Source organism: Vitis riparia, chromosome 7, assembly GCF_004353265.1.
Source record: "Vitis riparia cultivar Riparia Gloire de Montpellier isolate 1030 chromosome 7, EGFV_Vit.rip_1.0, whole genome shotgun sequence".
NCBI lineage: Eukaryota > Viridiplantae > Streptophyta > Magnoliopsida > Vitales > Vitaceae > Vitis > Vitis riparia.
Window position 1 is genome coordinate 26,909,150 of NC_048437.1, and position 21,873 is coordinate 26,931,022.

At 34.5% G+C, this 21,873-nt stretch overlaps 4 protein-coding genes across 4 annotated transcripts; all 4 read left to right on the forward strand.

The window, feature by feature from the left end:
* The first annotated feature begins 627 nt into the window (after positions 1-627).
* Positions 628-7,349, forward strand: LOC117918626 (kinesin-like protein KIN-14I). Its single transcript, XM_034835413.1, has 19 exons — positions 628-979; positions 1,502-1,668; positions 1,765-1,908; positions 2,064-2,300; positions 2,402-2,473; positions 2,933-3,001; positions 3,101-3,178; positions 3,411-3,542; positions 3,639-3,720; positions 3,815-3,910; positions 4,013-4,183; positions 4,279-4,385; positions 4,493-4,671; positions 4,958-5,119; positions 5,211-5,464; positions 5,576-5,739; positions 5,817-6,014; positions 6,382-6,869; positions 6,962-7,349. Exons 1-19 carry the CDS (start codon positions 859-861, stop codon positions 7,089-7,091), a joined length of 3,051 nt encoding a protein of 1,016 aa, XP_034691304.1. The 5' UTR covers positions 628-858; the 3' UTR covers positions 7,092-7,349.
* Positions 7,350-7,454: 105 nt separating this feature from the next.
* Positions 7,455-8,525, forward strand: LOC117918627 (major allergen Mal d 1-like). The gene is made up of 2 exons (XM_034835414.1): positions 7,455-7,942; positions 8,029-8,525. The coding sequence occupies exons 1-2, from the start codon at positions 7,762-7,764 to the stop codon at positions 8,316-8,318; spliced, it is 471 nt and encodes a 156-aa protein (XP_034691305.1). The 5' UTR covers positions 7,455-7,761; the 3' UTR covers positions 8,319-8,525.
* A 1,502-nt stretch (positions 8,526-10,027) lies between these two features.
* LOC117918218 (major strawberry allergen Fra a 1-3-like) lies at positions 10,028-10,580 on the forward strand. Its single transcript, XM_034834726.1, has 2 exons — positions 10,028-10,148; positions 10,285-10,580. Exons 1-2 carry the CDS (start codon positions 10,028-10,030, stop codon positions 10,578-10,580), a joined length of 417 nt encoding a protein of 138 aa, XP_034690617.1.
* A 2,088-nt stretch (positions 10,581-12,668) lies between these two features.
* On the forward strand, positions 12,669-13,448 carry LOC117919290 (pathogenesis-related protein STH-21-like). The gene is made up of 2 exons (XM_034836435.1): positions 12,669-12,871; positions 13,013-13,448. The coding sequence occupies exons 1-2, from the start codon at positions 12,688-12,690 to the stop codon at positions 13,300-13,302; spliced, it is 474 nt and encodes a 157-aa protein (XP_034692326.1). The 5' UTR covers positions 12,669-12,687; the 3' UTR covers positions 13,303-13,448.
* Positions 13,449-21,873: the final 8,425 nt, after the last annotated feature.

Consider the following 21,873-nt stretch of genomic DNA (forward strand, 5'->3'; position numbering starts at 1 on the left):
TTAACAAAACTTTGTAAATTTTGGAAAAAAAAAAGTATTTCTTAATAATTTATTCTTTTTTTATTTTTTATTTTTGTTTTTATTGTCTTTCCCTTATTAAGAACTAAATATAAGTCTTCCTATCGTTTTGTTTAATTTATTTGAAAATCATGTATAGTAAATGTATAATTTATTAAATAAATTGACATCCTTCATATTCAAAATTTCTTTGATGGCTACACCTCATCTTCCGCTTAGACTAATTTGATGAATCAAATTTCATTTTTTTTTTTTTCCTTTTTTTCATCCTTGTCCTAAAATTTTAAAATATCAAATTTACTACTTTTTTACTTAATTAATTTGTTTAATTAAAAGTAAATTATTAAATAATTAGCATGTCTTCTGATGATTTCTCATTTTGTACATTCCATAAACTATTTTTCAAAATTTATGCATAATATAGAGATACTGTGAATCCTACGTGGGAAAAGGAAAATGGAGCTCACGGTAAGAAGTATGAGGGCGCGCGCACCTGAAGAGGGCTTGAGCGCAAGGCACCGAAGCAAAGGTCCGAGCCGGCAGCTTCGGAGTGAGCTTGGGAAAGAGAGATTCAAAGTGTATAAAGGAAAGCTGAGTGTATATGGAGAGAGAGAAAAAGAACAGAGCAGAAGTGGGAGTGTAACTTCAACAACACAACAATAAAAAGATCCAACTTTCGCGATCTCTCTCTTTCACTTTTCTTTCTCTCGGCTTCTCTCTCTCTTCAAAACCCTAGCTCTGCAATCTGGTTCAGATGTCAACAACCACATGAAATTTCCTAGTCTCCTTCAGCTGAATTTTTGAAGTTCCAGTGCTGATCGTGAGAAATCGGTGTTCGGAATGGCTGCCGCGGATGGAGCATTGCTGTTTTCGGTGGCGTCAGTGGTGGAGGATGTGCTCCAGCAGCATGGGACTCGCTCCGCAGATCTTGATTTGGAGTCCAGGAAAGCAGAGGAGGCCGGTACATTTTTTCTCAGAATTCTTCCAAGTTTATTGCCTATTTGCATTGAATTTGTAGTTTCCTCCTATGCTTTGGTTGCTGAGACAAGTGGTAAAAATGAAAATCGAATTGGATCTTTGGTTTTTCGTCTCTGATAAACTTTGAGGCTTCCTTGAGGCGAGTTCTTCGGTTTTTGGGCGTGGAAAAAAAATATAAAGATTCAACATTTTGTTTTGGTTTGCTTTCCTCTGTTTTCTCGGCGGCCAAACTGTGTGTTGTGTTCAGCATTTGAAATATGCTTGAGAAGTTTCTTCCGGTAGTCACACGGATCTAGGCTGTCCTCATGCACGCGTGAGCGCGTGCGGTTCTTTTCTTAATCTCTTCAACTAGTTTGTATTCTTGTGTCTTTGTCTGTATCTAGAAAGAATGAATTATGTCATCTTACGATTTGTAAATGAATTTCTTGAAAATTTGCTCCTTTTTTTTTTTCAGATAATTTGGTATCTCTCTAGCATAGCTAATTAAGGCGATTTTGTGTTGCAGCATCCCGAAGGTATGAAGCGGCAGGGTGGCTGAGAAAGATGGTTGGAGTTGTATTAGGCAAAGATTTGCCAGCAGAGCCTTCTGAAGAAGAGTTTAGGCTTGGTTTGAGAAGTGGGTCAATCCTTTGCACAGTTCTCAATAAGATCCAACCTGGAGCTGTGTCGAAGGTGAACCTGGTTCTAATTCCGGATTAGCTTCAACTTTTATTGATGTTTCAGAAATAAAAGATATGTATATATATATATTTTGTTTTTCATTATCAGGTGGTAGAAAGTCCATGTGATTCTGCTCTTATCCCTGATGGAGCGGCCTTGTCAGCATATCAGTATTTTGAAAATGTGAGGAACTTCCTTGTAGCTGTGCAGGAGATGGGGCTTCCAACTTTTGAGGCATCTGACCTCGAACAAGTAGGTGCTGTAGTTAAAGAGAAAGCAAAAAATTTGAATACTGCTATTATGATATTGGAGATGCTTCTAAGAATTGGTGGATAATTATGATTAGAGAGTCTGTTTTGTGTTGGGGGTTATCTATAACTTCTTTATTTCATTTGTTAAATTTTCAGGGCGGAAAATCTGGAAGGGTTGTGAATTGTGTTCTGGCGCTTAAATCCTACAGCGAATGGAAACAAACTGGGGGAAATGGAATTTGGAAATTTGGTGGAAATGTAAAACCTGCAGCAACTGGAAAATCTTTTGTAAGGAAAAATTCAGAGCCATTCACAAATTCCTTCTCTAGGAATTTGTCAGCTAGTGAAAATTCTCTTAACGCAATATCAATGGACCTAGACACTAATAAAATGGTTGGTAAGCTTTACTGTTTCAAATTTGAGTCCATACTTGATTTATCATATTTGGAGGACAACGATAACTGATATTTATTCCTTCTATTACTTATATGCAGCCTAGTTCTGGTTCCTTGAGTATGCTCGTTCGTTCAATTCTATTAGATAAGAAACCTGAAGAAGTTCCCATGGTAAGGATTTAGTGTGCTAGGCCTTGTTAATTCAATTTTGCTCAATATTGTTATGAAATTGCCCATTTTAAAACCAATTTGCGGATTAGAAATGGGGATGTAAAATGGTTGATGGCTTTGTGCAACATGGTCATATGTAAGCATAGTGCACCTACTACTTAAAGAGAAGATGCACGTCCACATGCAGTTCTAAAATTGACAGAGATGCTGTAGGTATCTAATTTGACCAACCCAATACATCTAATTTTTAAGGGTTCAGAGGATGGCTAGACAGATGTCTAAGTAGCATTCCACGGGGAGCAAGTGTAGACTTGCACATCATCCTTGCCTTATTAAAGGAAGGGCTGCATTTATTATTTTTACTACTCTACTGCTACTGATGGTCTTGTTTAAGAGATTGTAAATTTTATTACTACTACTGCTACTGATTTGAGCTGTTCTGCCTTCTGCTCTTAACAGTTGGTGGAATCTGTCCTAACTAAGGTTGTGGAGGAGTTTGAGCATCGCATTGCAAGCCAAAATGAGCTGGTATATTGTTAACCTCAGTACTGTCATTTTTCATATCTCTTTTTAATGAAAAATTTTCAGTCTTACATTTATCCCTTTATTTGTATTTCAACCTAACAGAGGAAGACACCTTCAAAATTTTTGGCTGTTTCCAACAGTAACAAGTCTCTTTTGAGAGCTGCTTCTAGTGATACTAAGGTAAGTTGGCCATCAGACTCATTACCTTCTGGCCATACTTCTGAAGATTAACATGCACTATATGAATCAATGACAAGATCATCTTCAGTGGGAAACTATAACATCTACGATTTAGGTGTAAAGATTTGTCACAAATAAAACAAGCTCATCTTCAATGTGAAAGTCTATGAAATATATGTATGAAGCTCAACTGAAATTTCTAACATTTTCTTTACCTGTTCCTGTAATGGAGATCGAAGACAAAAATGTTGCACTCATAAAGAAAGGGGAATGCTTTCGTAAATCCTTCGTCCCTGATGAGGAGTCGAAAGGCCGGATCCTGAAGCAACAAATGATATTTGACCAACAACAAAGAGATATTCAAGTAGGAACTAGTTTTGATGTACTCCTCAGCATTCACTTATCTTTTGAAATGCTTTCATGTCAGAACACTTATGTTGATCTAGTACTTATTTTCTAGGAGATGAAACATGCCCTCCGAACCACAAAAGCTGGTATGCAGTTTATGCAAATGAAGTTTCATGAGGAGTTCCATAATCTTGGTAGGAATTCAGAACACAGTCCCAGTTTTCTTTTTGGGATTTTTAATGTAAATGAGGCCTTGATCTCATTTTGAGTTCACACTTTCCTTTATAGGCACACATATTCATGGCCTAGCTCATGCGGCTTCTGGATATCACAGAGTTCTCGAGGAAAACAGAAAGCTATACAATCAAGTGCAAGACCTCAAGGGTAACATTTATCAGTTGCATAGAAGCCTAATATCATGCTCATCTTTGTGACATATTTAAGTCCACAAGTGCATTAAATGGTTGTTTATTTTCATTTAATTAGGAAATATTCGGGTTTACTGTCGAGTGAGACCCTTCTTGTCTGGACAATTGAACTATCTAAGTACTGTGGATCACATGGAAGAAGGAAACATTACTATAAATTCTTCAAAGCATGGAAAAGGACGGAGATCCTTTAGCTTCAATAAAATCTTTGGACCAACTGCAACCCAAGGTTGGTGGAGTTAGTATTCAAGATTTATTTTTATTTTTATGATTTCCTCAGTTCTAATAATTTCTTTTACATCCTTTTTTCCACTTATATTACAGAGGAAGTCTTTTCAGACACCCAGCCACTCATTCGATCTGTTCTTGATGGTTATAATGTTTGCATATTTGCGTATGGCCAAACAGGATCAGGGAAAACTTACACCATGGTTAGATGTACTTCAATTTACCTCTGAAATTATTTTAATACATGTTCACTAATTCTTATTTAATTAAGCTTTCAGAATTTATTGAATTTTCTTTTCCATGTCTCTAGACTGGACCCAAAGAGCTTACACGGCAAACTCAAGGTGTAAATTATAGAGCATTGAGTGACTTGTTTCTTCTCTCAGAACAAAGAAAGGACACCTTCCGCTATGATGTTTCTGTACAGATGATTGAGATTTACAATGAGCAAGTTAGGGATCTCCTTGTTACTGATGGCCTTAACAAAAGATATCCTTTACAAGTAGTATGGTTTTGCTTCAGAAGGTTATAAGATTTGATCTTTTGTTCTGTTTGGTCTTGGTTGAAAATTGCAACCAATATTCAAAACTTGAAAGGTAACTCAAATATTTGAATTATCATATGAAGAAGTTAAAAATTGGTTGATTCACTTTAAAAAATTTTGAAATGTCAATTTTCAAAATTGCATAGAAATTAAAACCTTGGTTCTCTGCCACTTGTCAACACATGAAATTCAGAGAGACAGAGAGACCAAATTTCCTTAATTCAGTAACACATTAGAAATCCGTAACAGTTCTCAGACAGGACTCAATGTACCAGATGCAAACCTTGTTCCAGTGTCATCAACAGCTGACGTTATTGATCTGATGAACCTTGGACAAAGGAACCGAGTTGTGGGTGCAACAGCCCTCAATGACCGTAGTAGTCGCTCTCATAGGTATGATCATATTCCTCTATATATTTCTCTATGAATACTCTTTTAGTAATCTCTTCTGGTTTTGCTCACTTTATTTTCAATCAACTTGCAGTTGCTTGACTGTTCATGTTCAGGGAAGAGACTTGATGTCAGGAACTATTCTTCGTGGCTGTATGCATCTGGTTGATCTGGCCGGCAGTGAGAGAGTAGACAAATCTGAGGTCACTGGAGATAGACTAAAGGAGGCACAGCATATTAACAGATCTCTCTCTGCTCTAGGGGATGTCATCTCTTCCCTTGCCCAGAAGAATCCACATGTCCCTTACAGGAATAGTAAACTCACACAACTTCTTCAAGACTCACTTGGTAAGAATAAACTAATGCATTTTGAGAGTAGGAACTTCATATTTGATTCTGTTTTGTTTTATTTTATTTTTTAAAATTATAATATGGCTTTTGGATTGTAATTCTATTTAGGGGGGCAAGCCAAGACACTAATGTTTGTTCACATTAGCCCTGAACCGGATGCTGTTGGAGAAACAATTAGCACACTTAAATTTGCAGAGCGGGTTGCCACGGTAGAACTTGGTGCTGCTCGTGTAAACAAGGATAGTGCAGATGTGAAAGAGCTGAAAGAACAGGTTCTTAACGCTCTCATTATTTATCATTCTTCTCAATTCTTATTTCTTCTTCTAAAAACTTTGAACTATTATTTCAGATTGCTAGTCTTAAGGCAGCTCTGGCAAGGAAAGAGGGAGAACCAGAGGACATGCAACATTCATTTTCCAACAGCTCTGAAAGATACAGAACAAAAGCCAGTGATTTATCACCTTTTCATTCTAACAAGCAGGCTGGAGATATGTTAGATGATCAAAATAGCTGCAGGCAACCAATGGGGGATGTAGGCAACATTGAGGTAAATATTTTTTTTAATCATGATGGGATATTCCTCTTTCTTGACCCCAATCATTGATATTAAACTTGAATAATAACATAAGCGTATTTAAACTTGAATGATAGCAAATTGCTGCTGGTGAGGGAACCTTTATTTCTTGATAATCATGAGATGCCATGCCAAAGTTTGAAGATGATCATAAACTATGTATTATATCACATTCATTGGAAATTTTCATAAAAAGTAATTTCTAGCTCATGTATGATTAGGTTCCACATATATGTGGTCTAGTTAGACGTCAAATAATGGCTTCATTTTAGTTGACTGATTATTATGCATCCAAGTCTTTGTGAAACCAGAATTCAAGTTTGATGTTCTGATTATGTAGGCACGCGGCAATTCCATGATGAGGCAAAAGAAGCAAAGCTTTGATCTTGAGGAGTTACTAGGGAACTCACCTCCTTGGCCTCCAGTCAGTAGTTCTGTGCAAAATTATGTGGAGGACGACAAAGACATGGGCTCTGGTCAGTGGGTAGATAAGGTTATGGTGAATAAGCAAGATGCTGTACCTAGAGTTGGAAACCCTTTAGGATGTTGGGAAACAGAGAATAGGAACTTGCCTGATGCTTTCTACCAAAAACTTATTTCAGATTCTTCAAAGCTATTCCCGGATCAATCATATAACATATTCATGGCAAACAATCGTTATGACATTGCTAATAATGATGATTTGGATGAGGATGCTGCCACCAGTGATTCTTCTGATGCCGATTTGCTTTGGCAATTCAATAATGCAAAAATAACTAGCATGACTAATGGGATTGAGCCAAAGATCAAGAAACCTAATACAAAGCCAGCAAATGGTCCAGAACTAAGGTAATGCAAACTGTTTTATTCCTCATTTTAAATACTGTTACCTACTAAGTTCCCATGTATACTAACAAAATGTTCTCAAAATTTTCCTGCAGGAATTTGAATTCTACTGTGGGCCCTTCACCATCACGGAAACCATCAAATGGGGTTGGGACCCGACTGCACAGGAACGGAAGGCACCCAGTTCCCGCAGATGGGAAGCGGAAAATTGGGAATAGAAAGTAGCACTGTGATTACTCACATTTGGGAGAGGTGTTTTCCAATTCTTTTATTCCTTTGAGAGAGGTTTTTTTTTACTTAAATATTTTGTGTTTTATATATAGATCTTTTTTTTTGGTGTTCTTTATGGTATATAGTTCAAGGCAGCAATAATTCAAGTTGCTTGTAATGTTAGTGGTGAGCTCACAGGTGTGTTCAACCTGTTTTGTTTCTATTACAGATACATCTATTTGAAGAATCTATACACTTCGTTGTTTTTCTTTTTTCTTTTTTTGACATGGGCTTCCAACGAGTCAGGGTTGTTATGGGTTTCAATTTTACCTTCAATCAAACTAAGACACAATACTAAAAGTCGTCTCCCGAATTCCCATTGGAGGTTTGAAAGGAGATAGAATTGGAAAATGAAGCCTCTTAGAAAGGAAAATTAGGCAATACAGAGTGTAAAAAGCAACTCAGTCTACAATAAAAAAATCAACATCTAGAAGGATGACGCCATTTCGTAATGGAGGGGGTTGCCATGGACCAAAGACTTGTTAACCCTAAGTTGCTTCACCAACACGAGGCTCCCAGCTTCTCACTATATAAATTTGCTTCCCGTGCTCTTCCCACACATCCACACCTATCTGCAAATCTCTTGGGTTTAACCCTCTTCTTCATCTTCCTTTTCTAAGCAAGCATGGGTGTCCACACATTTACCCAGGAGATCACCACCCCCATTGCTCCGGCTAGAATGTTCAAGGCCTTGATCGTAGACTCCCACAACCTCGTCCCAAAGCTCATGCCCTCCATCAAGAGCATCGAGTTTGTTGAAGGCGATGGCGGCGTTGGCAGCATCAAGCAAACCAACTTTCCCGAAGGTTTGTCCCTTTGAATGTGGCTAGTACTACCACTACTTCTCAAGTAATAAGATAACAATGATCATATAAACGTTTTTACATGGCAGGGAGTCACTTCAAGTACTTGAAGCACAGGATCGACGCCATAGACCACAATAACTACTCATGCAAGTACACTTTGATCGAAGGAGATGTGTTGGGTGACACCCTGGAGTCCATCTCATACGAGGTAAAGTTCGAGGCATCGGGCTCAGGGTCTGTGTGCAAGATGACCAGCCATTATCACTCAAAGATTGAGTTCAAGGACGAGGACATCAAGGCCGGTAAAGACAAGGCCATGGGGATGTACAAGGTTGTGGAAGAGTACCTCCTCGCCAACCCAGATGCCTATGCCTAAATTATGAGTGTATGGTTGATCTTATTTGTTATCATACATGTTGGTGTGGCTTTTTCATTTTTTTTTCATTTCTTTTTTGGTGGACAAAATTGCTCATGGTTTGGTAATAAGAACCACTTTGCTCTTGGGTTAGTTGGGTGGATATTGGCTTGATTGATTATAAGTAAAAGGTTTGTCACAGACTTATAATCAATACTTGTGTTGAAATTCTCCCAGGACTCCTACTGTAGTATTGGGAACTAACAAGTTCAGATAAGAGAAAGGGGACTCAAGAATAATCCATAATCACTTGAAAATTATTAGTCTTTATTTTTAAAGTCATTATTTATGATTTTAAAAATTATTATTAACCATTCTCATAATGCAGTAGCTCCACACCTTAAAAGTAATCATTCGCCACGTCCAAAAATGGTGATCATCATCCCAAAATTTTGGGTTGAAAAATTCTTACAATCAATTAAGACTTTATTTGGATTTTAGAAAATTTGAGTTAAAGTATAAAGAAATTAAAATGGAGAGCAAAAAATGAATAAAATGAAAAATATAAATTAAATTCAATAAATTTGTTAATATATTTTTAAAATTTACTTTTAAAAAATATTTCCGTTCTTTTTTATTAGGATAAATTAAATAAAAAATTATATCAAACTACAATTCCGAAAATATATCAACTTAAAAATAAGATCAATCATATCATATATGCGTATATTAAGGTTTTATTACTTTGTATAATTTCTTTATATCTTGTTTCATTCATTTGTACCTTTTTTTTATATCTAGTTTTATTTTTTACACAATGATCTCATTACTAATGCCTTTTTATCGACCGATTTAAATTTATTTATGCACTTTCAATGATGGAGATGGAAAGTTTGATAAATATCAAATCAGTGCCTTAGTTCTTTTTTTTCGAAAAAACGTTGAACTCTTTTCTTTCATTGTCATCTGCTTTCTGCGATTGGAAGGGGGAATCTAAATTTCACGGTGCAGCCTAGAATTATTTGGATGGACACAGCTAGGATATGTCTATTTCATTAAATTTGGCATCGGTCACAATCATTAGTAGATCAAGCTCAACTTTAGGTGACCATGTTACAAGGGGCCCATGTCCAGCGAGGGAATTGGGCTGGTCCCAATTTTTTCGTCCACCAATTGGATTAACGAATGGTCTTTGGGTCAGCCCAATGCTACCTGAAGCTGGCGACTTTATTTGACACAACTAGATTATGTGTATTTCATTAAATTTGGCATGGGTCACAATCATTAGTAGATCAAGCTCAAGTTTAGGTGACCATGTTGCCAGGGGCCCATGTCCAGCGAAGGAATTGGGCTGGGCCCAACTTTTTCGTCCACCAATCGGATTAACGAATCATCTTTGGGTCAGCCCAATGCTACCTGAAGCTGGTGACTTTATCAACATTTTCTTTTCATATATGTCATACATATATGGGAGAATTTGTTTGAAGGACAAAAAATGAAGGGAAAAAAAATTATTTGTCAACTTCAAAACTATTTTAAGGCGATTCCTTGGGACATGTTCATGGGATTTTTATTTTTTTTATACCATAAAAATATTTTCTAAACGTGTTGCAAACCCAACCTTCCAACACAGCAGACAGCAATGAAGGTGTAGGGCTTCGTCTCCACAACCCCATGTTCAAATATCTTCAATTTCTTCAACATCTCTGTATCTTTGTTTGCAGACAAACATGGGTGTGAAGACCGTTTCCAACGAGTTCTCGAGCTCCATCCCTCCCAAGTGGTTGTTCAAGGCCTTGATCCTCGAGTCCCACAACCTCCTCCCCAAGCTTGCCCCTCAGACCATCAAAAGCTAGGAGATTCTTGAAGGCAATGGCGGTGCTGGCACCATAAAAAAAGTCAACTTCCCTGAAGGTCCTACTACTACTACTTCATCACTAATTCCTTCATCATTATGATCATATATAATTAAGTTCCATTGTGGCAGGGAGTCGCTTCAAGTTCGTCAAATACAAAATCGACGAAATTGATGAAAACAACTGCACCTGCAGATACAGTTTGATTGATGGAGATATGCTGGGGGACAAGCTTGAAACCATCAAATATGAGGTTAAGTTTGAGGCGTCTGGTGAGGGGAGTGTGTGCAAGAGCTCAAGCCATTATCACACAAAGGGTGACATTGAACTCAAAGATGAGGACATCCAAGCTGGCAAGGACAAGGCCTTAGCCGCTTACAAGGTCGTCGAAGATCACCTTGCTGCCAACCCCTCTGTGTGTGCTTAACTTCTGTCTCTGCTTCTTCACTTCTTTGCTTTCCTCTACCACCTTCTTTTTTTTTTGGGGGGTTTTCTTTAAATTTTTGGGAGAACTCTTTTGGTTTTGAAATAAGACCTCTGCCATAGATTTGCTTGAGGGGTTTGTACGTAGGAAGCAAAAGAGTGAGGCATACATTGGTTTGAAGAAAGAAAACCAGAGGATTCACTGATTAATTGGAAGTGATTATCAGTATTAAATGATATCATGTTTCAAACCAAAATGTCTTCACTTGCCACTTAAATGAAAATCCACTTTGGACATGTTCTGAAGCTCTAGGAAGCAAAGTTGGAGCAAAGAACCGTGCTTCCCTAGCCGGTATACTTGGAATACTAATTAAATCATGAACCAGAGTGTCTTGATTCATTCACTGTTGGTCATATTCTCTGCCAAAAAATATTTGCACCTATTTTGCTGCAGCTATTCTTCTATTTTTGTTCCTTTATCCTTGAGATTATGTCTCTTCTGTAACCTAATTGTGTAGTTATAATGAAGTTTAATCCAGGCTCAACTCCTCACGACCTTCAAGTGTCTGCTATGCTCATTTGCAAGTACTGTTGCTTTATTTTTGGCCAAAGAGAAGGGTGCAAATAAAATGACCATGACTAGCTTAGCAGATAGTGCATATTTACAAATTAGGGTTCTCATGGGAACACCCTTTATCTTCACCTTCTTTAGGGGAATACTCCTTCCCCATAAAGATGAACCTTATTGGTAAATTTAACCAATATATCATTGAATCTGACTGTAGCATGCCTCGAAGTTCAGCTCTTTTGCTCTCTTCCAATAACATTGACTCATTCATCACTGCATTTAGCCTAATTTTCCAGCATATGAAAACAGAGAAATGAAAGCCCAAGTCAATATGTGACTAGCCAAGGCAAATGAAAGCTTTGTCAATTGTTGATTGATTCATGAGCTAATTCAGATAGGCTGGACTGAGCTTGTTTGATGTTACCAAGCATGTTTTGTTATCAAATTGGAAGAAATTTTCTTACTTGAGAAGTTAAAAACATTCCTCCTTTGTCTTGACAAGGAAGAAAGGTATTTTCATAACACAAACCAAAATCTGTCTTTTGGTCCAAGCGCTAGAATCCTGACTTCTTGCCATCTTCCTTTAACCTTTTCTACTCCTACCACGAGAAAAGAACCCGCATGGTTAAAAGTCGATATAAGCAAATTTTGAAGAAGAAACCAAGCGTAGACGACATTTGTTTGTAAAATTTTGGCTTTTTCTAAACTTCTAGAGAATAGATGGTCATGTAGGAAAAAATAAAAATATTCTGAAGTCATATGAGGAGGAGGAGAGACACTGGGTGACGGCTCATGGTTTAAGGTATAAACGTAAGGAATGAAAAAATATGGATATTTTTGGAACCTAATAATTGTATTTGATTTCTATCCTATATAAGTTGATGTAAATATAGTTGTTTGAACCATATTAAAACTTTTCGTATTTTTGTATGAATTATTTATCTTTTATGTTCTTGAAGTAATATTGTTATTATTGAAGGTTTGACAACATAACAATAACATCTAAAACTTTTAAGACATGTTTGATATTAAATAATTTGATAATATATAAAATTTTAATTAATTTTAATTATATTTGATATTTTTGCATATTTTTCATAATAAAATCAAATATGAGAAAATAATTTTCTTTAACAATTTTTTTTCTTTTCTTAATATTTTTTGGGAAGCAAATGTAGCATTATAAATTGTATTAATTTTTTTTCCATCATATTTTATTTTCTTCCTATGTTTTCATTACAGCTAAGCAACAAGAGATGAGAAAATCCAATGGATGATTATCATCTTCTAGTTGTTTTCCTAGGATATGATAATCAAAGATTCGAATTGAAATTCCGTAAGTGGTTTGACTGAACATTGGAAACATTGGAAGGGGAGGTCAAACACGGGATTCTTTTTCCACAAGCGACTGCTGTAGTACTTTGAATATTGTGGCCTCTAAAGTAAAATAAATTACCAGGCATCACTCTCTATAAATTTACAACAATCATCTTCTTCCATCGAATTTCTCCTTCGTCACCTTATTTTCTCAGGAAAAATCAAGATGGGGGTAGTCAGTTTCGCCCAAGAATCCGAATCGCCGGTAGCTCCAGGGCGCTTATTCAAGGCCTTGATACTCGACTCACACAATCTGTGCCCCAAGCTCATGCCTCAGTCGATCAAAAGCATTGACATCATCCAAGGAGATGGAGGAGTTGGAACCATCAAGCTAACCAACTTCACCCGAGGTCTGTCCATCATCACACTTACAAAAAAACCCATTTTTCCCGATTATGGAACAAGAGCCAAGGCCTAAGGCCTAAGCCTAATCCATCACTGTGATGTATATATACACATATATATGTGTGTGTGTGTGTGTGTGTGTGCAGGCATTCACATCAAGCACAGGATTGATGAAGTTGATAATGAGAAGTGTCGGTGCAAGTTCACGTTGATAGAAGGGGATGTGATGGGGGAGAAGCTGAGGTCCGCAGCGTATGAGATTGAGTTCATGGATGATGGTGAAGGAGGGAGCATTTGCAGGATGTTGAGTGAGTACGAGACAGTGGGAGATGTTGTGTTCAGAGATGAGGATATAGAGGAAGGGAAAGAGAAGGCGACGGAGCTGTTTAAGCCTGTTGAGGCCTTCCTCTTGGCAAATCCTGATGCTTATGCTTAGTGCTACGTGCTTATTGTCCGTATGATTAGAAGTGAGTTATGCTATAGAAAAGGTAGCATTTTCCTTTGATGTGGATATATTATAATAAATTAATCATTTCAAGTCAAAATTTCTGGTCTATACTATTATTCCACACCGTCCCTTAAGGCACTACCCCACACCATTCATGAAATTCTAGACAAAATATAATCATTAAATTAATGTGTTCACTTTTACATAGGGTTGTTCAAGAACACACATGTATGCTTTATTTAGATATTTTCTTAGTTTTCATTCCATGGACAAATAACTCACGAGTCTATGTTGGAGTTGGGTGGGTGCCCAAGCCAGGCTGATGCAGCCTGATCCCACGTATAAAGGGAGTAGTTTTTGAAAGTTGAAAAACTGTCAAAAACCATCCAGAAATCACCCCAATAAATAAATAAACATTTCTCTCATTTTTACTTTTTTTTTATGTGAAACGAAAGATCGGGATAACTAGGAAAGTAAAGTTCTCTGCAAAAGATAAAAAGCTTTTATATTGTAAAACATAATAATTCTTAATTTTAATGTGGTTTCATTCTAGGTTTATGATGAAGAATTGAACGGTGAAACAATTATCTTTGGACCTTAAACTTTTCAAAAAGTAATACGAAGATTCCCAACACTCTTAATATTGGAAATTTCCCTCAAAAAATCACTAAATTTTCAACCTTACTAGCAACTTGGTGAATATAAAGTTTATATGGGAAAAAGAATAAAGTAATATCCTTTTTCAACATCTTCTAGTAATGGGTATGAAACTTTCCAAGAAAATGATTCTTTTACTATTGTCCATTATCACATTTCACTACCTTTTACTATCTTGTTTGATGACCTGTAAGACTAGGTGAACAAAAAATTTAAATATCATTTTTTTTTTCTTACCTTTTCTTCTTTCAACCATTACTTACCATCCTTAATTTATGGGTCTATGACACTTTTTTTGGGGATAATTCTTCTAAAAGTGTCTTGCAACATTTCTATCAACACTACTTTGATAAAAACTTAAAAAAAAGGATAAGTTTATAAGGCATTAATTATTGTTTGGATATAAATAAATAAAAAGTTATTGTAACAAAGGTATTGGTAATAGGATACATGATAAAAAAAAAAAAAGTGATTTTGGCTTAAGCATCTACTACATGCTAGATCAAAAATCATTTCATGTGATTTTTTAAATTTTACTAAAGGTCTAATTTTTGTATAATAAAAATGTTTTCAAATATTATGTTTTCTTAATATCCTATTTTGTTATCTTGACCCGAGCAACTACAAAGCACCATGAGCCTTGGTGCATAGTAGTATATGCTCAATCTCCCACATTCCTCTCAAAAGTGTTACCCTTGACATAAATATTTGATTTTATTATGCTTGCCCAAGTCTAGAATAAGACTTTGAGGATGTAAAATGAACTTGATACACGTCAGTGGTAGAGACTTTAGGACAAGTTTGAAGGTCTTGATTTGGTGACTAAAGTTGGAGATTTACTAATATGACCATTAATACATATTAAACCCATCTTGGCTAGATTAAAAGAAATAGATGATTATGTCATTGTAACATGTGTCATGTTGAAAAGTTTTTATAGCATTGTTTATTAATTACCATGAAAGTGATTATTGTAGAGTGCTATAAAAACACTTCATTTCCTATCAAATAGAATAAGAAATTTTTTTCATCCTCTTGAAGATTAGAATAACTTTCGGGTAATTGTAATGGTGTGTTTGATGGTGATTCTAGAAAGTGGAATATTTGAAAAATTTTAGTTTTCAAATATTAGAAAGATTAAAAACATTTTTTAAAATCAATGTCAAACGCACCTTACATACTCTTATGAATACATTTTTTGTTTTTTTGTTTTATGGTTTTTTTTTAAATAATAATAATAATAATAATAACTTTTATATTAAATATAGTAACTTTTATAGTATGCACTTACCTACCTTATATATTTAAAAAAAGGTTTTTACAATTTGATATAGTAAAAAAAAATTTAATATTTTAAACAATTTTTAATAACGTTTAAAAATCATTATTGTTTTAAAGATAAATCTTAAAATGTTGTAAATGAAGTGGTGAATGACCACATTGATGGTCATTTATGAACTCCATTTACTCATATTTAAGACGAGTAATGAGAGTTCATATTCTGAAGTCTATAAAATGCTTCTTACACCCCATGTAAGGAGCATCCTCATTCTCTCACTCTCTTTCTTTCATTCTCTCAACACTTCTCTTTGATTTCTTCCCCCTATATACGTACATATATATATATATATATATATATATATATATATATATATATATATATATATATATATATTATTAAAGTAATACATAGTCATCCCTACTTTTATTTGAGTCACATTTATTTTCATTTTACAACATGTTATTAGTATGAATTGTTCTAAAGGTAATTCTCGTATCTTAAACTTGAAGTTATTTATATAAGATAAAATTTTACATATTTATATTATTGTTGATTTGTTTTGTTATATATTGTTAAAAGTTGTAAACAAATTATTTGATTTTGTTTATAATCAAACTTATACCAATGCTATCAAGTTATTATAACTGATTCTAATAATATTGTTTTGTCATATATCTGAAGTTATTTGACAATGTCGAATATCACAAAACTTGAATTTGTGGCACTTGATATTTCGGGAAAGAACTATCTATCTTGAATCCTTGATGCTGAAATACATCTTGATGCAATGAACCTTAGAACTACGATCAAAGAAGGAAATCAAGCATCCCTGCAAGATCGCGCAAAAGCATTGATTTTCCTTCGTCATCACCTCCATGAAGGTTTAAAAAATGAGTATCTTACGGTAAATGACCCTTTTACTCTATGGAGTAATTTGAAGGAAAGATATATCCACTAGAAAACTTTGATTCTCCCAAAAGCTTGATAACCTAAGGTTGCAAGATTTTAAAACTGTTAGTGAATACAACTCTGCACTTTTCAAAACCAGCTCTCAATTAAAGTTGTGTGGAGAAAAAATAACATAAGAAGACATGTTAGAGAAAACTTTTACTATGTTTCATGCCTCGAATGTGCTCTTGCAGCAACAATATCGAGAGCATAGATTTATAAAATATTCTGAATTAATATCACGTCTTCTTGTTGCTGAACAAAATAATGAGCTTTTGATGAGAAATTACTAGTCTCATCCAATTGGATCTGAACCATTACTTGAAGTGAATGCAATATCGTCCCAAACTCGTGGACGAGGACGAGGACGTGGTCGTGAAAGAAATCTCTGATACCATGGTTCTTATAGTAATAATTCTAAGAAAATGAAAGTCTTATTGCACCACCAGAAGTGGAACAATACTAAGGCAAAACAAGAAAATGAGAAGTGTTTACAAGATAAATCTCCTAAAAACCATGAGAATAATTGTTATAGATGTGGTATGAAGGGACATTAGTCGCGTACCTGTCGCACGCCCAAACATTTGGTTGACTTTTATCAAACATCAATAAAAGCAAAAGGAAAAGAGATAGAGATAAACTTTACCGATGGTGATGGATTTGATCTAACCTACCATGATATTGATTTCTTTGAAGGTCCCAATGAAAAAACATACCATTTGATAAATAATGAGAAAATTAACATTGATTGATGTTACTTTATATATGAAATAATATATTATTATATCTTATATTTACATCTGATTTTCTTTATTATTTACATTATGCCTTGTTTTTTTTGTTATATCTGAAATCCATGTGTTATTTGGTCTCAAGATGAATGAGAATGATCTATGTCTCGCAGACTGTGCGACCACACACATAATTCTTCGAGATAAAAGATATTTTCTCGAATTGACATTAATAAAAACTAATGTAAATACCATATTTGGTAATATAAACTTAGTTGAAGACTCTGAAAGAGCAAATATAACGTTGCCAAATGGAACTAGATTCCATATAAATGACGTTTTATATTCTAGCAAATCCAGAAGAAATTTGCTCAGTTTTAAAGATATCCGTAGAAATGGATATCATATTGAAACTATGAATGAAGATAATGTAGAATATCTTTACATTACTTCCATTATATTTGGCCAGAAACTTATAATGGAAAAACTCCCGGCTTTCTCCTTTGGGTTGTATCATACAACTATAAAGCCTATTGAATCATATGTTGTCGTGAACCAGAAGTTCAATGACCCAAAAGTTTTTGTCCTTTGGCATGATAGGTTAGGTTACCTAGGGTCTTCAATGATGCGTCGAATAATCGAACACTCACATGGGCATCCACTAAAGAACCAGAAGATTCTTTCACCTAATGAATACTCATGTGCTGCCTGCTCACAAGGTAAATTGATAATTAGACCATCTTTTACTAAAGTCATATCCGAGCCACCAATCTTTTTACAAAGAATACATGGGGACATATATAGGCCTATCCATCCACCATGTGGACCATTCCGTTATTTTATGATCTTAATAGATGCTTCTACTAGGTGGTCACATGTTTGTCTCATTTCTACACATAACGTTGCCTTTGCTAGACTCTTTGCACAAATAATCAGATTACGAGCACAATTTCCAGATTATCCAATTAAGACAACACGTCTTGATAATGCTAGTGAATTTACTTCTCAAACATTCATTGACCATTGCATGTCAGTAGGGATAAATATTGAGCACCCTATTGCTCATACTCATACCCAAAATGGTTTAGCAGAATCCTTCATCAAACGCCTCCAATTAATAGCTCGACCATTACTAATGAAAACCAAATTACCTACTTCCGCCTGGGGACATGCTATTATGCATGCTGCAGCTTTAGTCCGTATTCGACCTACAACTTACCATAAATACTCCCCTTCACAACTTGTGCTTGGAAAACAACCAAATATCTCTCACTTATGAATTTTTGGTTGTGCAGTATATGTACCAATTGCACCTACACAACGCACTAAAATGGGTCCCTAACGAAGACTTGAGATTTATGTAGGTTTTGATTCTCCATCTATCATAAGATATCTTGAACCTTTAACAGACGATGTTTTTACAGCCCGCTTTGCGGATTGTCATTTTAATGAGAGTGTTTTCCTGTCATTAAGGAGAGAAAAATTGATTCCTGAAGAACGATGAGAAATTAGTTGGAAGACATCTACTATGACCCATCTTGATCCTCGTACAAATCAATGTGAACCAGAAGTTCAAAGAATCATTCATTTGCAAAATCTTGCAAATCAATTACTAGATGCATTCATTGATACAAAGAAAGTGACAAAGTCGCATATCCCGACTGCAAATACTTCAACATAGATTGATGTCTCTGTGGAACAGTTAACAAATGAAACTAAGATACGCCTAAAGCATGGTAAACATGTTAGCTCAAATGATGTAACTTCCCGGAAGAGGAGAACCCAAGAAAAACTTGGCACTCTAGAAGAGGCTATCGAAATGACTGATCAGTTTAAAATCGATAAATCTATAGCCCTAAAAGAGACACAAATAATGCAAAAAGCCTCTGAAGAGGCATATATTGAATGAGAAGCCCTTGAAGAGGCACATATTGAACAAAAAGCCCCTAAAGAGGCACAGGTACCTGAAAATTGTGAGATCTCAGTAAGTTATGTACATAGGAGAGAAAAATGTGATCGAAATAATATTGTTATTAACAATATTTTTGCTTTCCAATTGACCTCTGATATCATAAGAAATAATGAAGATCCCAAACCACGAAATGTGGAAGAATGTCAACATAGAAATGATTGACCAAAATGGAAAGAAGCTATACAGACAGAGTTAAACTCATTAACAAAATAATAAGTTTTTGGACCTATAATCCAAATACCTGAAGATGTAAAACCTATTGGGTACAAATTGGTATTTGTACGAAAGCGCAATGAGAATAATGAAATTATAAGATATAAAACGCGATTAGTAGCACAAGGTTTCTCGCAGAGACCTGGTATTGACTACAAGGAAACATATTCTCCTGTCATGGACGCAATCACATTTCGTTTCTTAATTAGTTTGACAGTCTTAGAAGGACTGGATCTGCATCTCATGGATGTTATTACGACATATTTATACGGATACATGGATAATGATATATACATGAAAATCCCTAAAGGATTTAAATTGCTTGAAGCAAATAGTACAAAGCCTCGTAGCATGTACTCAATCAAGTTACAACGATCCTTGTATGAATTAAAGCAATCTAGACGCATTTGGTACAGTCGTCTTAGCGAATACTTGCTAAAAGAAGGGTATGTGAATAACCCTATATGCCCATGCATCTTCATTAAAAAATTAGAAACCGGATTTGCAATTATTGCAGTGTATGTTGATGACTTAAATCTTGTTGAAACTCCTGAAGAGCTCATAAGAACAACAAATTACTTGAAAAAGGAATTTGAGATGAAATATCTTAGAAAAACAAAATTTTGTCTCGGCCTGCAGATCGAGCATTTTCCAAATGAAGTTTTAGTACATCAATCAACATACATTAAGAAAGTTTTGAAGCGTTCTTATATGGATAAAACGCATCCTTTAAGTTCTCCAATGATTGTCTGATCACTTGATATGAAAAATGACTCATTTAGTCTTTGCGAAAAAAGATGAAGAGTTACTTGGTCCTGAAGTACCATATCTTAATGCTATTAGTACACTTATGTATTTTGTCAATTATACATGTTCAAACATTGCTTTTTCTGTCAATTTATTAGCAACAGTTCCGCTCCAACTCAAAGACATTAGAATTGTATTAAACATATATTGCGTTATTTTCGTAAAACTACTGATATGAGTTTATTTTACTCAAATGAATCAAAGCAATAATTACTTGGATATGCAGATGCAGGATATCTTTCAGATCCACATAAAGGTAGGTCACAAACAGGTTATGTGTTTAATTGCAATGGTACTATTATTTCATAGAGATCTGTCAAACAAACAATGGTGACCACATCATGAAATCATTCAAAAATACTGACAATTCATAAAGCAAGTCGTGAATGTATATGACTAAAATCTATGATCCAACATATTCGGGAATCATGTGGACTCTTCTCTATCAAAGGTGACCCGACAATATTATTTGAAGATAATGTTACATGCATTGCACAAATAATAGGGGGTTATATTAAAGGAGATAGAACTAAACACATTTCACCAAAATTCTTTCATACACATAAACTCCAAAAGAGTGGTGAAATTGATGTGCAACAAATACGCTCAAGTGATAATCTAACAGATTTATTCACAAAATCATTGTCAACTTTAATATTCAAGAAGTTAATACACAAGATTGGAATACGTCAACTCAAGGATATCGACATGAGGAGGAGTATGCTTGTAAAAGAGTGTTAGTGTATTGTACTCTTTTTCCTTCGCTAGGTTTTTCCTATAGGGTTTTTTTTTGCTAGAAAGGTTTTAATGAGGTATATTCTTTTAATATGGTGGTCATCCAAGGAGGAGTGTTGTAAATGAAGTGGTGAATGACCACATTGATGGTCATTTATGAACTCCATTTACTCATCTTTAAGATGAGTAATGAGAGTTCATATTCTGAAGCCTATAAAATGCTTCTTACACCCCATGTAAGGAGCATCTCGAGAAAAAGAAAGAAATTTTCTTCCTCTCTTTCTTTCATTCTCTCAACACTTATCTTTGATTCCCCCCCCCCCCCCCCCCCCCCCCCCCCCCCCCCGGCCTATATATATTATTAAAGTAATACATAGTCATCTTTACTTTTATTTGAGTCACATTTATTCTCAGTCTACAACATAAAATAATTTTTTTCATTTTATATCCTTTTTATTTTTAAAAACATAAAACATGAGTGTCAAAGAACACCTAAACAAATGTTATAAATTTATATATGATCTCACTTATTGTTAAAAGGTTTAGAATTCTAATTATTAAGAGTCGTTTTATTTATAATCTTTATTAACCTAATCAATTCAAATGTATATTCATCAACCCGAAACTAATCCAATTACACTTAAGTAAAGGAGTCATGGATTATTTTTTATTTTTTTATTTTTTACTTAAAATAATTTACTTTCATACTTTAAGTTGTTTATTTTTCTACTTTTTTATTTATTATAAATTTTTTCCTAAATAGAAAAAATAAAATATTTTGACTTTTTCTAAATAAAAAAAATAACATTTTGTTTTTTATTTTTTATTTTTTAATATTTAATAAAAATAAAATATTATAAAAGAAAATATTTAATATAGAACACTATTAATTATTATTTAGTTTTAAATTATATTTAGAATTAAGCAAAAAAGAAAACACTAGCTTAACTAGCACCAATGCATAAGTTTTACCTCTTATTATTTTATAATTCTTTTTTTCTTGTTTTTTTCTTTACTATTTACATTTACTTTGCTGGACTAAAAACAAGAAAAAAAGACCTATTATTTAATAATTTAAAAAATTATTTATTAAATTCCTTTTTATAATTATAATGAATTTAGTTATTCAAGAAAAAAACTTTATTTGAACGCTTGAGTCCACAAAAAAGACTGTGATTTTATTTTTTATTCGATTCAGTTTTCCCGAATTTTAT